Source organism: Accipiter gentilis, chromosome 10, assembly GCF_929443795.1.
Source record: "Accipiter gentilis chromosome 10, bAccGen1.1, whole genome shotgun sequence".
NCBI lineage: Eukaryota > Metazoa > Chordata > Aves > Accipitriformes > Accipitridae > Astur > Astur gentilis.
Genome location: NC_064889.1, coordinates 6266766 through 6283548, shown reverse-complemented (window position 1 = coordinate 6283548; position 16783 = coordinate 6266766). Strand labels below are relative to the sequence as shown.

The window sequence follows — 16783 nt, the reverse complement described above, 5'->3', positions numbered from 1 at the left end:
CTCTGAACTGTTACTGAATTAACACTGTTTTACAACAGGTAAAATCTAATGTCTTCAGAAGTTTTGTTTAAGGGTGTTCATTTTAAAAATTACTACAGCCTTCTCTGACATCCTGTTCTGCAGGCTGAGCCTGGAATGTAAGAACTATTCCAGCTCCTTTTTTCATACTATCAACATGGAGTGTCTTTGGTGATAGCGAAATTTCCCCTTTTTCTCTTATTTGTACAGATGCTACTAATGGACATTCAGTATAACGGTTCATGTATGGATAGGTAGAACCAAGTCCAACAAATACATATGACTAAGTATCTGTGTGAGCAAGAGGAATGGATTAAATATTTAGGAGGAAAAAATAAATGTATGAGTGTGTGGAAAAATCTGTTTGTTTCTATAGAAAACAGTGGTAATGTTATCTCTAGGGATGAGACAGTTTTAAGTGCTTTATAGTAGATTCATATAGATTGACTTTGTGAAGGATCTGTGGGGGAGCTATCAGTAACTGAAAGATAGTTCTGACTGTAATGCAACCTGCACTTTAATATCCACATGCCAAGATGGGTCTGAAGGAATTTTAAATGTGGAACAAATAATAGAAACATGAATAAAATAAAGTACTAGAGACTGTGTTTTCTCAGCTCTGCCAGGAAATTAAGGGTACTCAGTCACTGTAGGCAAATATTACTAAATAGACATTGAATGTGAAAAGCTGGAAGGGAATGTGAAAAGGAAACAAGCCTAACCACGACTGAAATTGAACTTTGCCACTTTACCAAGCTTTGTATTAGTCCCAAAAGGAAGAATGAAGGGAAAAGCAGTTTGCACTTGGAAATAATGTCCTTTATCATAGCACAAACAGTGAGTTGATGTCTACCAAATATTTTTACTGGTGGATTTGCCAAAACTACTGAGGCTTTTCAGCTGGCTTTGGCCCCCACACAAATGTTTTCGCATAGCTTTAATCAGTAGCTTAAGTTCAGGAGTTTGAGTATATTAGTTTTGTTTCCTACCACACAAACAACTGCAAGCTTTGGGAGAAGACATTGGAACTGCATTTCCCATGAATGCTAACTTGGAATGCACTGTTACAGAGTCTGTTCTAAAACTTAAATGAAACAGATGGAAATGTTTCCAATCTCTTTGGATGAGCTCCAGACTGAGCAGAGCAAATTTCAAATAATTTGTCTTTGGGTCATTTCAGGTGGGAAGGGAGTTAAACTGAAAGGGAGATGAAGCTCGAAATATGGAATAGGACTGGGGGGGGAGGAGAGGGGGAGGTTCAGAGCTGGTCCATTGTGGCTTCCCCTCCTAGTGCCAGTGTGTCTCCAGCATGTGAGAGCAGGCTGTCTTGGCCAGTGGCCTGTGTGGGAACCAGTGTTCTCAGCACATATAACACCTGGGGACGTCAGGAACCATGGGACAGAGAACTCTTCTACTGTTCTCTCTCACTGCCTGTCACAACACTGCAACGCTACCCTTTTTCTGCACATTGTGAAGGCATTAATGTTGTTTATTGTTGGTGTTGACTGATTTGCTGTTAGATACTCGGGTTTAGCATTTAATAAGAGAACAGCCTTACTGGATCAGACCAGAAGTTCATTAAGCCCAACCTGTATCCTGATTCCAGCAGTGGCCACTAGGAAATGCTTAGGGAAGCAAGTAAGAAAAGAGTAAGCATACGTGATACTATTCTCTACTATGTTGTTAGATTCCAATCATTTTCAACTCAGGAACTTCCCAAGCTGGATGCAGGTTCTGTATCTTTAGTAACCCTCAGTGGTTTTCTCCTCTTAATTTATCCAGTCCTCCTTGACCCCATGTAAACCTTTACAGTCTAATTAACAGTTCCTGGGCAGTAGATTAAGCTAGGACAGCTGTACCTATGTCTGACCCAACCTGCTTCTGCAGGTTTAAATCCACACAGTATAAACAGCTGAATGACATGCAAATCCACTCCTGCAGCACACGTCTCAAATTTAATTTACAGGACAGGCACCTTCCCAGTGCAGGCGTTCTAGCAAGATTTAACCATTCATATCCTTCTCTTCATGAAGCATTCAGTTGCTCTTGAGAGTACCTGCTACAAAGTACCGCTGTGCGGCAATACAGACGTCAGTTTGAATAGCAATAAATTTGGGTCACTTTGACCAGGCTATGTTACTTCAAGAGTGGTGATGAAATGTTGCTTCTGGTATCTCAACTAAATTCTTCATAATTCAGTAAGATACTTCTCCATAGCACTCCACTGTGCACTGAAGACTTACCCATGGTAACAGGTGATCTAGGTGTTCCTCTTGCTCAGGAGGTGGAAATATCTTTGGTGCTCTGTCCCATTCTCTAAAGCTGTTTCTTTGCTAAAGCACTTGAAATACATTTGGGGGCCCACCTTTCAGTATTTGTATGTATAATTGAGTAGCAAACATAGCTGGTTCTCCCAATTAATCCCTCAGAGTGACCCGTGACCCTTTTTAGCGTTAAGTCCCCATCAGCCCAGAAGTTTCTTTTCCTCTCTGTCCTGACAGTGATGAATAGATAAAGAGGTGGAAAGGAGGAGGATTCCAGTAAGAGCCAAGAAGGAGGCATAGGTCAAATTTTGGTGTAGCAACCAATTTAAAATACAAAATATCAGACATAAGACACCTGGGACTCACAAATTTAAAGGACTGCCAGTGGTATATGAAAGATCTCATTTACACCACCATGTGCAGTACCCATTAAACCATGGACTGTTTTTCTCCCAGAGGCAGCTTTCCGCCACTTTCACCAGCTCTTAGTACACTGGAGCAAATTCAGTGCCAGATCTTACGATGCTGAGCCCTATACTACCGTCACCTGTCTGCACAGGATATTTCCTAGCCCATGGTCTCCAAGACCTCAGTGCTTCAAAAAAGGTGCCAGCTCTATCTATTAGCATTAGTAGAAGAGAGGCTTGCATTTTGTTTGTGACAGGGACTCTTCTTCCACTCATTGCCATGGGTGTCACAGTAGGAGATTCCAAAGCCGCTCCTCTGGTATCCTCCTCTGTATCCATTAAACCAGTGCCTGTGGACATGATCATTACTGAGTGTGCAGTGTGGAATTTCTGCTGCCAATATGCATAGCAGAGATAGCTTTGTCAATGCAGGTAGCTTAGTTACCTTTTTCTTTTGATGCACAATTGCTGACACTACTCAGTTTAGACAACAAAAGATGTATTACAAATGTTTGACTGTTTATCTTTAGAAATCTGAGAATTTTTAAGGAAATAAAAGTTTAAATGTGAGATAATCATGGCTGTGTAAGTGGCTAATTTGCCCTGATGAAAGTCTATTAATTTAAAACTTCATTGCCTTAAAATGTTTCTCTATACTTTATAGTTTAGCTTTCACTTTCTGTTCTTTTTCAAAAAAACCCACCCCAAACTCATTAGTATTGTGCGTAACATAACTTGTGATTTCATCCACTGTCTTATTTCAGAGTAGGGGGACAAATAAATCTCATCTGTGACTTTCCCAACTTCCCGCTTCTTAAATAAAGGAATTGTGTTCCTCTCTGTACCATTGATTTTGAAAGATTAATTTGCTTTTCACTGGGAAAAACAAAACAAAACACACCTTTCCTGTGTAGTCAAGCAAAGACGTTTTAGTTTTGATGCTTACGTGAATCCATGTTAGTTATGCAATTTTGTTATTACTAAATTTCTTTTGTCTTTTTCAAAGGCTGCAGGGAATGCTGTCAAGCGAGCATCAGACAATCTTGTCAGGGCGGCCCAAAAAGCAGCATTTGGGAAAGCAGAGGATGATGACGTTGTGGTCAAAACAAAGTTTGTGGGTGGCATTGCTCAGGTTGGTACAATCACCCAAGAAGTAAAGCAGAGGAAAAACTATCACAGAAATGTAGCATAGTGTTACAATGTCCATCTGCTGCATTGCAGGCTAGACAAATCTGTGGAAATCTATGATAAATTACTTAATGCCTTACTGTTAGGTAACCACTGATGGAACAGCAAAGTGATATGCTGTAAGATGTCTGCACTTCTTCATTGAGCATTTACCATAATAGCAGTTACCATTGTCCAGTATCTTTTATGTTTGTTCTGATTAAGTTAATGGTTCTTTTCAAACTCCTCTTACGTACTTTAAATATTCCCAAAACTTAGTAGAATACTAGTTTTTATGTATATAATCGAAGAAATAGAGAGTGAGAGTTAAGAACTGATGACACTTCATTACTGTGACCATAATAAATATGGGGAAATAATAACAGTATTTAAAAATAGATTCCAAGGCTTTGAGGTTGTACCAACTTCTGGATTCACTGTTGTGAATGAGGAACACCACATACTATGGTCACTACTTAAAAGATACTTAAATTTATCATTTCTGCATGTCTGTAGTACTGTCATTTTTCCTTTGGCATTTTGAGATGCAGGAAAATACTGCGGATACCTGCAGGAATGAGTGTTCAATTTTACTACATGTGCTAACCCCTCACCCCGATGAATGTTGGGGGAGCACAGCACTATAAAATCTGTTATGGATGTATGGTAAAACTATGCTGGTAGATTCTTTTTTTCTTTTTTTAGTTCTCTTTAAGAAACAAGTGGGAATATGATACTGTTCTTGATGGCGTAGTCCTGGAATGTAAAAAAAATTGAGCAATTCTTGCTGAAGTAATTAAAACTTGGTGCTTCTCTGAAGAATGCTCAAGGCCTAGCTGTGACTGGTGTCTTGGAGAAAGAAATCTTGTTGTACAGACGGTATTCCTTGCTGTCATAATTCATGCTTCTGTTTTCTAGATCATTGCAGCCCAAGAAGAAATGTTGAAGAAGGAAAGAGAGCTGGAAGAGGCAAGGAAAAAACTGGCTCAGATCCGCCAACAGCAATACAAATTTCTACCTACAGAGCTCAGAGAAGACGAGGGTTAACCTGCTGAGATTTTCTTCTTTTGCTTTTTTTTTTTTTCTCTTTTTCCTTTTTTTTTTTTCCTTTTTTTCCTTTGTCTTTTAAAGAAATAAGCTAAAGGGGGACAGTACAGTGAGAACTGCTCTGACAACATTCTGGTATGCCAAGCACTTACCTAAATAAACTGCCTGTCGTAACTTTGGATGAGCAGAGGGCAATAAACACTTGTTCTTTCTCATCTGGTCAGCTGAAGTGCATGATGATCAAATAATGGTACAGTGTTAGGTTCATCATTCCTGTTCCTTTCTTGACTCAGGAGAGAATGTTTCACTTTTTACTAAAGATACTAAGTCAGTATTATTGTCACTTTCCTGATGCTTGAGGTATTTATCGTTCCTTGACTTGTTATAAAACATTCATAATATTAATATGAAAAAAGTGAAGAAATCTTTCATGTGATAAATACCACATGAGCTGGTGGTTGTCCCCCAACTACCCTTGTAAAAAGAAGACCAAGATGGAGAAGGATGTATGTCTGAGTGGAGAAACACGCATGAGTGTGGGTCTGAAGAAGATGCCTGTCCTCTTTCAGTGTTATATAGCTCGTTCACCCCAAAACTGGAGGAATTGTCTCTGCACCTGTTTGCACTAGTAGTATTACTCCTTACCTGATACTAACAAGCTTCTGCTTGTACAGTATTTAGGTTTACAAAATGTGGCAATAGCCATTCTTTAAAGAGCTCAGAAAACAAAGAAATGGAAACCTTGTCACTGCCTCAATAATAGCAGGTTCATGAAGGAAAATGCTGTTTCAATTATATACCTCTAATGTGTGACTACTTTTACAGTATTATACACACATACACATGCTCTAACATTAGACTGAATAGTTTGCATTTTGTTTTTTAATTGAAGTTATCTGGTTTGTACTGTGGGATTTCTGTTAGAATGTATGTTAGTTAAAAAAGGGAAATGCCCAGTACAACAAAAGATTATCACAAGTCTTGCTATTCTTTTAATAATTTCATTTATAATTATTTTGTTTTGAAACCTGTGGGTATTGTAGGAGAAAAGAATAAGTGATTTACAAGTAGACTTTTCCTGTAATATATTTTTTAAAAATCTGGATTCTAGGGAATTTGTTTTCATAGTTGGTATTGATGAAAATGTACTCACCAAGGAATTGCAGAGAAGGAATAGCAGCAATCTATCAGCAATCTTTGTCTTCAACTGCAGAAAGGTACGGTATGCTCTCAATATCTCTGTTGTGACCTAAACAATAGCAATATGGGTAGAGTGAGTAACACATTTTACCCTGTCAAAGAAAGAACACATCACAGCAACTTTAACTAGCAAAAGCTAAACTATTTGACTAACTACAGAAACACCATCTCTCCTAACAACAATTTCCAACATGCCTCCAACTCCACTCGACCCCTCTTAAACAACGTCAAGTCTATTTAGGTCAAAGGATGTTGCCGAGTCTAGTCCTTCTGAAGGCTGTGCTGTCATTTAGATGCCTGCCAAGTACATTCAGCTGAGCCTGTTATGTTACATGCATACCCACCTAGTTGTCATTGTTGCAGAAATACTTGTCTTGTAGACTCAAAATTAACCCCCCTAGTGGTAGGTTTACCAGTTTAGATAGTGCTAACTCCTCATTTAAGTTACCTGCATGAGATAGAATTATCAGGAATTTTGTCACACTAGTGTTCAATATATAGCAAAAAATTACTAGAGAATTAATAAATATTAAAGTGTACAAAGATTTTTATTGTTAGAGTCTCTTCTCTGGTACTGACATATTTCAGACTCAGTAGAGCTGCTGGAGAATCCGCAGTCATGAGGAAAAAATTGGCAAATCCCAAATGGAATCACTGGCATCAACAGATGTGCTGTGATTTGTAGGCTTGTGTGCGTATGCAAATGTTTACTATCAGAGACATGCAATTCAGAGTTCTGTAATTTTCCACTTCAGCAGAACTGATTTGATTTTTTTTCCACTCAATTCACTGTTAGCAGTGTCACAGAATCTCAGTCTTAAGAATTCCTACACTAAAAAAAAGGCTTCCTGTAAATTTCTAGGCAGAAGGCTAAACTGGCGTTTATTGCTGTAAGACCTAAATAAAGACAGCTCTAGTGATAGGGATTTTCTGCTGCAGTTTGTAGGTCCAGCATCTTTGCAGTTTATGGCTCTTTCTCACATTCCCATCTCTTTCCGGAAAGATCTGCAAGACAGATGTGTTACTGCTTCCCTTTCAACCTGTGTTTAACCTATTATTTGGTCTCATTAGTCATGAAGAAAGAAGATGCTGTCCTTAGCACCATGCCAATATTTTATTGTAGGTATAATAATGTTGAAATAAATTTTGATCAGGATGGTATTTGCCAGTTTGAAAGAAGCCAAAAGCCTGGTCAAATGCAACTCTGTGTGGAAATTGTATAGCTAGAAAACTTTATCAGTATGTACAAGGAAAGAGTATGCTCCAATTGTGTTCCAGATAAATATGTTTGGGAAGTCCATTTTAGCACAGTTATTTAGAGACCTCTCTATTTCTGATTTAATGCCCCCTCTTATTTGACAGGAAGTATTGTTCTTTTTTCTCCCTAGCAATGTGCTCCATAGAGGAACCACAGTCAGATGAGTAGCTGAGCTGAACAACTGAAGTATTTTTTTACTCTGAATTTTGGGTCTTCATTTGGGAAACATTAAGAGAATATAAGCTCATCTAAAGTCTTTCTGTTTCAGTTTTTTCTTGCTGTTATAATTTGCAGTATTATGACTGAAGTCCGCATGTGAACATCTGTGGAGTTTGGAACTAGTCCATGCATTTATTCCGCATGGACACTTGCACCAGGAAGTGACAAGTTGGAGTAAGGGATGGAAGCTAGTTAATAAGAAGGACAGATGCTTACTTTGTTCTGTTAACTTGTGAAATGGTAAACGAGCTCTGTTGTATCTCACCCTTCTTCATGTGGAATTCACTTTAAGGAATTGTATGCAAATTAAAAGCAAAATGCCTCAAAGTCATTTGTGTACAAATAGTCTAGTGTCATTTCCCCAACTACTCAGAAAATAAGTTGAACATTTTATCATTTGTCTAAACTTCTACATCAGAAGCCTCAAAGTAAGAAAAGTTTTAAAGCAAAAATTGAAGGCTAGACTCTTGTTTCATCTGTCCCTTTCCCTTTGATTTTCTGCATCTTCATTACTTAACTCCTAATGAGGGGATGAATACATAATCTAGAAACCTCTTCAATGTAAATATGTTTAGCTCATGAGCACATTTTTGCTTTTAATCAGTCCAAACTGATAAGATATTCACCCCAGGAGTATGGCATGTGCCATCACTACATTTATCTTCCCTACTTTTTTTTTTTTTTTTAATCTCTGGTTTTGGATTTAAATTTTTTTATGCCTTATACTATGAAAGTTTTCTCCTTATGTAACTGCATCGTGATTAACAGAGTTGTCCACCCATTAATTGTCATGATTCCTGAAACCTGCTTTTCCGTATTCACAGTAGTATACATTAACATACATTGTGGTTGTTCGTGTTAATGGAACAACGCGTTTCTGTGGCACAAAATTTATGATGCCAAATGGAGAAACTGTTTGGTCACGTGTGTTACAGGTCTCTTACAAATTGCTGGTTTGCCTGATCAGAGTACCTGCAATGAAGTCTGATAAATTAGTTTGGAGTTAGACAGATGCACAGACTGGATCTGGCTCATGAGCTACTTACTCTTCCTTTAATGTGTGAACTCTCCATGGCATAACGCATTGTTGAGTGGAGAGCCATGCAGAGATCCTCGAGCGAATGTCCCTAGGTGCACGCAGCACTGGCTGGAGCCATGCAGGTGTACTTCAGCCCAAGAGGCAACATCCCTACTTTCATCATGGTGGTCAGGGGGACGCACTGCCAAACTCGCACCGCTTCGGTCAGCGCTGGGCAGGAGGACCTGGTACTGAGGCACAACACAAGCAGTGTTCATCAGTAGCTGGTAGTTTCAATAATTCTGGCAGAGCAGAGTATCCCCTATGTCAGCTGCCTGGTATCAGGTTAGGCCCCTCAATCTGATACTGCCTAGTTGGAGTCAACAAACTCAAGTCCTGACCTTTGTGTATTGCTATTTTCAGCCTGCTGCTTGTGAGCTACAGAGAGGTCTCCTGAAGGCACGGTAAAGATTGTGCCAAGCTCTGTGTGATCTGCCTAGCCACTGCATAAAGCAGATACTGCAGAGGAGTTTTGGGCTGCAATGTTTCAGCGCCAGAGAAATTTAACAAGAAGAGAATCGATCTAAACTAGACGTGGCCCAGTTCAAGGGGCAGGCTGAAGCAACCCCACGTTCTACGGTGTGGAAATGCTATACCCATGAGAGTTCATATCTGGCAACATGATTCATTTTGCCTAAAGATTACGATCTGTCATTTATTGAGCTACAAATAAGTGCTATTTTGTCACTTTTTAAACTTTTTAAAATTAATAAAGCGGTAAAGACTTCTGTTTTTTCTCAAATTAGTACACTTTGTTGCAGTGAAAGAACCTTCTGTTCAAGACAGTTTTGTAATTATATGCTGGAGTTCCCAGGGGGTTGAACACTCACTTTAATGTTTTCCTTTCCTCTTAAAAGTTTTAACCCCAAGAAAGGCACAAAGGAGTTTGTAGTCATGCTGCCACACCATTATGTATAGTATTTATCTGGCCACAAAAATAAATAATATATTTTATTTTTGTCTTCACCAACAATAAGTCCTTGAAGGAATTCCTTTTTTTCTGCGTGTAGGTATTTGTGACGTGTTGCACTGATTATACAAAGGATCATTTTGCTCCTTAAGCAAAATAAGGCAGCAGTTGTATCTATCTGCAAGGCTGGGAAAAGGCAGAATTTCCAGGTGATAGAGGAGAACGTTCTATTTAAAGCTCTGCTGCATAGACAAAACTATGGATGCTTACTTTGTGATATATGTTAGTGACCAGTCAATATCCTTAAAATAAAGTATGTTAACCTCATACATATATACAAAAGTCAAACACCGCTTATTCAAGGCTGTTGGATGCTTGGTGGTGTTGGTTTTTTGTGGGGGGAAAGCTAGTTTTGCTTGTATATATTTTACGATTTCCATTTCATTCAACATTTTTCAATGTCAGATATAACTCTGTGTGTGTACGTACAGTTAGGCTACTTCAATTCTCCATATGAAATCTATGCCAGAAATCTTGCTATTGATCAGTTGCATTCTAACTAGTTGGATGTTGCTACCAGCAGGGGCTGTTTTGGCATGACTGCATTCATGTCAAAGTGGGATCTTTCTGATATTCTGTGTGCTCATCAAGTGGATCCATCACCAGATGTGTATACCATGTCTCCGATTATATGGTAGCTTTCCTCCATATATTCTCCATGACAGAAACAAGACTTAAGAAGCTCATCTTTTAGGGTTGATTAGCTGAATATTTAAATGGAAGCTAAAGAGGCCCTAGGCATGTTTTAGGCTAAAATATTTTAAAATATCTATTAAAATCTTTTAATATAGATATATTAAACTACTAGAGAAAAGCATTTGGTGAGTTTGCTGTCTGTTCTTATTTTCTGTGCAGCACGATTTTAATTTGTGTTGAAAACGTTCTAGGCACTACTTTAGAGACTCTAGGGAAGTTAATTCTTTGTGCTTGCTCAGTAATGCCTAAAGACTTAAAAATTAAACCACGATTTTTTACATGCTTGGATCCCTTTTGACCTTATCTTTCTTTACAAGTTCCTTTGCTTTTCCCTTTCTCTTATGTTCTGAGCATTTGTGAGAACTGGACTCTTTCTTCCTCAAGCACCTTTTAACAATTTACATACTAAGTTTTCCACCTGTGCAAGTCAGTCAGTTATGTCTAGTGTCACAGGAGAAATACTAATATGTGGGGTTTATCCATGCCTAATTTGGATAATGTAAAGCTTATATAACAAACATGACTTTATTTCCCTACTGGTTATTTTCTTTAAGTATATCTGTTTATTTTTAAAGTGGATAGTAGGGGCTGGTGACTTCTTGGCATCCTAAAATGTCCACTGTGAGGGTTTATTCCCAGGTGAAGAGAGTTTCTTTTGGCATGTTTACCCATAACCAGTATTGCTATAAAGTCAAAATCTCTTTATTAAAAATATACATGGAGCATTAAGTTTGGAAGTTCAGAACTTTTGAAGATGAAAATTCACTAATGGTACCAAATCAAATGTTAATTTAGCAGTCTCAGAAGCATTTTGAAGTCCGTGGAAAAGATAGTGCATTAGGACAGTGAAAAAATGTTGCTGGCTATTTTCTTAATACAGTTCTTGCTCTTAAAGTACTAAATTTAATAATACTGGTTGGAATCTTCAATCCCACGCAGATCAATTTTGGGTACCTTCTAGGCTGTTAGTATAATCCTTTTGTTTTAGAATAATTGCCTGTACTATGCTCCACCTTCTCTGAATATGGTTCAAAATCGGTCATCTTTGTGGCTGTTTGTATTTTGTAAGGTGCAATTGACCAAGTAAAAAGGTTAATACAAAGGTTTCTTCCAGCATTATAGTTGATGATCTCTGCATTCAAATTGCATTGTATATTCTAAGTTATTGATTAAAATACTTGAACATAAGTCACTGAACTGTTGGTCTGATTAAGTCTTGGAAAGAGTGGTCAGATTCTGGGGCAGTGGGTATATTATAAATACGTTTTTGTACTGTCTTGTATGTTTTCCAGTCCGACAATAAATACATTGCACTTTATTAAGGATGTCCCGGCAGATAATAGTTTCATCAGCCTTGCTCCTGAAACAGAAAAGATATTTATGCCCCAGTTCACCAAATGCTGTAGCACATACTTAGAGCATTTTAAAAAAACATACTTACGGTATCTTAAAAAAAATAAATTCCTTCATAATCTGTCTGCAATACAGTTACCTCAACTTGACCTAAATGGGATTAAGCCCATGCTTAATGGATTTCCTAAATGACAGTGTTTCAGACACTTAAAGAGACAATGCATGGCCCGTATGCTTTACTGCATGCTACTAGTTAGAACCACCTTCTCTATCATATCCATCCCAAAATCACAATAGTGGGTTTCAAGTATTAATAAGAATACTCTGCTTTTAGACACCGTTTCTTATTTGTGGTTCATGAAGCGCTACAAATGAGTCACTCCTATTTTACAGATGGCAAAATTATGTTGCAGGAAGGGAGATGGTTTGCTCAAATCCACAGAGCAGGTTGCACTTAATGTAATAGCCAGTCAAGTTCCTGTGATCCAAGAACTAGATAGACCAGTAGTAGCCATATCTAGGAAAGGGTTAATATTTATATTACCATCTAGTTACTAACTGGTCTACATTATTGCTCCCATTAATGTTTCTGCACTCTGTCAGTTACAGAGAAACCAAATGCATTCTTTTTTGGTAACTGTATAGCAGAGGGACTTAAACAGTGTTTGTGATTAGTGCCAAGAACAACCATCTTTCACTGCCAATGCTTTAGACAAACATCCTGTCTTCCAGAGTTGAATTTAATCTGCAAGAATCTCTGCTCAGTGTCTTGGCTTTGCCTTATGTTGTAACCACTTCTGTTAAGGCACCACCTTCCGTTCTCCTCCAGTCAGTAAGGACTTAACGCAGCATTTTTCTCTGACTTCCTCTACAAGAGAAGTGACAGCTTTAATACTTTGGACAAGGCTCTTGCAGCTTATTTAAATTAGCCTCCTGCTTTGCCAAAGCTTCCTGCAAAATATGATTAAAATCCTGAGGTACTGAAGCCTTTAGTGTGACACTTTTAGCCACAGAACCAGTTTTGAAGTTTACTCAGAGATGCCTTTAGTCATCTGCAGTTACGTGAGACTTAGACATTAGGAATGCCACACTAATGATTCCGGTCTGTCTGCAATTACCTACTCTTTGCCTTCAGCTATATAAGCATGAGTATTTTGTCTCTTCTAAATATTCATCTTTTGTTTGCATTTTTTAACAATATATGAGTTGAAATGACACTATATTTCTAAACTGCTAGCACAGATTTGAGATCCGGTCTGAGGGTTATATTTAGTTTTACTTTTTCTGTGTAAATTGTTAGCTATTTAAAAGAAAAAAATGAGTGGCATGCACGGCAAAGTTGGTGTGAAACCTCTTGTAGCTCGAGCGTGTATTAAATGCTTATACTTGAGAAACTTTTTTTATCTTTTACTGAGGGGGAAAGGACATGGCTTTACTAACAATTTAAAGATTGTTTTTTATCGTTATTTGAAATTTAGTGAGTTGAAACAATACAGTCACTGTAGGAATATTTGAGTTATGATCTAAGATGGAGGCGTGTTAGGAAACAAAATGGGTATATTCTTCAAGTCTAGACTAAACTTTTGTCTCATGAAATCATTGCAGACTTCAGCTGAATGTTTATTTCTCTTTTCTTTTTGGTTATTGGTTTTGCCTGCTTTCATCTGCTCACGGTTGGCTTTTTTCCTTGAAAGTCAGTATGTGTCAGAATGTGTAGGTTTAGTTACAATCATGTCTATCTGTGGAGAAAACAGGGGTTTTAACTTAAAGGTTTATTACCAAAATCAGAAACAGTATCTCTTGCAAATCAAAATCAAATCTTCCAATGGTATTTATCAACTGTCATTACTGCAGGACACTCAGTCTCTAAACTCATGAAAGTACAGTACAGGAACTGAATTTGTCTCCTCATATGTATGGTCAATAAATACAAATAATCATGTTCTCTTAAATAGATTTAAAAATTAGCGAGTTCAAACAACCCAGACACTGTAGGAATATTTGTGTTATGACTTGAAACACAGGAGTGTTAGGAAACAAATCAGATATATTCTTCAAGCCTAGACTGAAGTTTTGCTTCATGAAATCAGTAGTGATTTTAGCTAAATGTTTGTGTGCCAGCATAACTTTGAGTATGAGGGGTTTTTGCCTCAGAAAAATGAAAGTGAATGAGAACTTCAGTATGAACATGTTGCTGTTCTAGCTGATCTCTTCTGATCTGGGACTTTGTGTTACTGAGATTTCACATATGAAAACTGTAGGGGGGAAAATGCAAAGAAAATATGGGAAAATATGAAAAAGAAGACCTCAGAAAAGCAGCTTCATTGGTCATTCTGTTGTGCTTGGCTTGCAGTCCAGTTGCCCTCTTCTATCATTTGGTGATGATAATAAGGCTATTTAGGGTAATTCTCAAGCCAAACCACTGTTGCAACATGCCTGTGATGCTTCCAGATCCTGTAGCCCAGCAATTCAAGCCACAGAGAGGATTTTCTGGTTAGTTTCTTGACTGTTCAGGAGTTATCTGAGATCTCTTCCAAGTCATGGGAGTGGCTCTTTATTACATGACCAAATCACTTATATTTTGGGTTGTCCAAGATCTTCTTATCTGAAAAGAAGAGGTGTCCTATTCCTCTCCTAGAACTGGAAAAACTCTAAGTATGCTGAATATCTCCTAGACTAAATGCTTTGTAAAACAAAACAGGCTGCCAGTGCACCCACCTTGGAAGAGGTCAGAGCCTATTCAGATCTTCTTCCCTATCTTAAGAGTAACACCCACTAAAAAGAGAATGTTCAACCTGTAGTCCTTTTTTAACAGTATTTGCTAGCGTAAGAGTTCACACTGTTTGGTCCTCATGTAGATTCATAATGAATAGATTCATAATGTCCGTCAATGAAGATGACAAGTATTCCGTTTTACTGTGTTGTTTCACACCCTTCCTCCCTGCTTAATATGCTGGATGGTTCCTAATACACTAATTGCTTTTGCATGGAGGGAAAGCTGCTGGGTACAGAATAGGAAGTTGCCTATTCTTTTTTTCTGGGACTGTAAGGCAGGCACAGGTTAGGAAGTGGCTTTGGGATTTGCAGAGAGGTCTCTGTATGTCTGGTGGGTCACATTACTGCAGTGGAATTGAGGTGCCTGCACAGCTTTGGATATGTGTGAATGTGTACTGGAAATGGGGCTTGCCAAACACCACAGTCCAGGCAACTCTAAATCCTGTGCTGGAGAAAAAAGAATTCACTGTGAGCAAGAGCAGGGGGGGGGGGGCACAACATGAGATAACAGCTTTCCACCCCTTTATAGACACAATGGAAGATATTGCTGCATCTCTATCATGTTGCAAAAAGGAAACAGCATAAGGATTGGGGGGCTATACTTGGATTTTCCTGTAACAGGTAAATGCGGGGTTACCTTCAAATTCCTAGCAAAACTCTAAAAATACATAAATTGAGACAGCAAGCAGACTATTTGAGGCTTGTTTCAGATATTTGCTTCCAAGCACGGGTTACACTATCTGTAGTTGTTCCCTGCCAGTAAAAATGGCAGTGTTGAAAGGGTAAGTCAGACCTGCAGTGACACTATTGATGGTGAATTACAGAATCATGTTTAAAATTAGGTAAACTTAGATGTTGCTTTGGTCCCTTTTGATCTTGCAGACAAGTAGGTGGTGGCTTTTGAGACATCCGTGCATTTCTGAGCGTCCAGGCCGCCTTCAGAGTTCAAACAGAAATACATGCTATAACTGGGGCATGTTGAAAGCCATGACTTCATTTCTTAGAACTTTAACAGCTGTATAGCTCAAAGACAAATAACTCATCCCTGGCTGGTCCCTGTAATAACACAGACATCCAGAAAATGCCTGGCATTTTTTGGTTCACTACTTGGGATAAAATTCCTCTGATTTTGTTTCCCTCTGGACTAAGAACAGACTATTCTTAATGTTGCAGCCCTAAGGAGAAATCTTGCATCCCACTGCAGCTTTGTTTCCACATGTGTTATATGGTCTCCAGAAAATTCTACTACATTAGCAGTATTTGTCCAGTCTTATGTCCAGCCCCTTCCATTGGCAGCAAGTTCCTGTTGTTTCATTTGGATTTTCAAAGAAAGGCATCTGCTCAAAACCCACTTGGCAGCTCTTCAGCCTAACTGCTTCCACAGAGCCCCAGGGAGCCCTGTAAAGAAGCTAGTTCCTGCAGAAGTAACTCTATGTGCCAGTTCTGAATGCCCTGATGACTTTTTTCCCCTACAGAAACTCTTCTGTGATCAGAAATCTCAAGTTGTCAAAAGACAGCATTTCAAAGGGCAGAAATTCTGAAGTCGAAAGGGAAAGGAGAGTCTGTCCTGGGAGCTGAAGGGAGAAGTGTTTTGTTTAAGCTTAAGAGTCTGAGAGCAGATATGGCTCCTCTGCATAAAAAGAGCAAGAAGGTAAGTGCACATTTGGGAGACAGCTATTTAAATTCACAACACTGTTGGCATAAGAGGAATTAATATGTATTGATCCTGAATTAGTTTGGGGAGGAAGGGAATTCTGGACTAGCCTTTTAAGTACGGCTAGAAGGCAGTAGAAATCAACCTGCTTTTGACATCAAGTACGAGAAACAGGCTTATACCGTCACAGGAAGTGTTTCGCCTCAGGGCCCTTCTGTCTCTGTCCCTTACAAAGTGTTACTGAAATTTGTGATGGGAAACCAGTGCTAGGGTTACAGGTTAATCAGCCTTAACCATTGAATCTAAACAATTGCCTAGATTACTACAGTCTGTGGAAACTGATTTGAGGTTTCTGGGAACTGTGTTCCAGCACAATGTTGTGTTTTCTCCAGTAGGACTGTATTTCACCATGACGTGCTTTTCAAGCATGCATCATGTGAGACATACTGTAAGGTCAGATACAACGATGGCTCTGCATGGCTGGAGTTAGTGTCTAAGCCACTTCTGCTGGCTGCTGTTCTTAAAAGCACTCTCTCTAGTACAGACTTCAGGTCCCTGCTTGTGTCTGCAGTCAAGCCAACCCATGTACAAGTGTGTCAGTGCATCCAGTTAATTTCTCTGCTACTGCAAGTACTACCAATAGAAAACATTTTCCAGTGCTTTCATCCAATCTACCA

The 16783-nt window shown here is 38.7% G+C and overlaps 1 protein-coding gene across 3 annotated transcripts in view; it reads left to right on the top strand.

The window, feature by feature from the left end:
* The window catches only part of TLN2 (talin 2), a 202163-nt gene extending 195872 nt beyond the window's left edge, over window positions 1-6291 (top strand). For all 3 annotated transcript variants that reach the window (XM_049812946.1, XM_049812945.1, XM_049812947.1), the window contains exons 57-58: window positions 3696-3821; window positions 4775-6291. In XM_049812946.1, coding sequence (XP_049668903.1) covers window positions 3696-3821; window positions 4775-4903 — 255 coding nt within the window. In that variant the 3' untranslated portion in view covers window positions 4904-6291. The remainder of the gene's footprint in view (window positions 1-3695; window positions 3822-4774) is intronic.
* Window positions 6292-16783: the final 10492 nt, after the last annotated feature.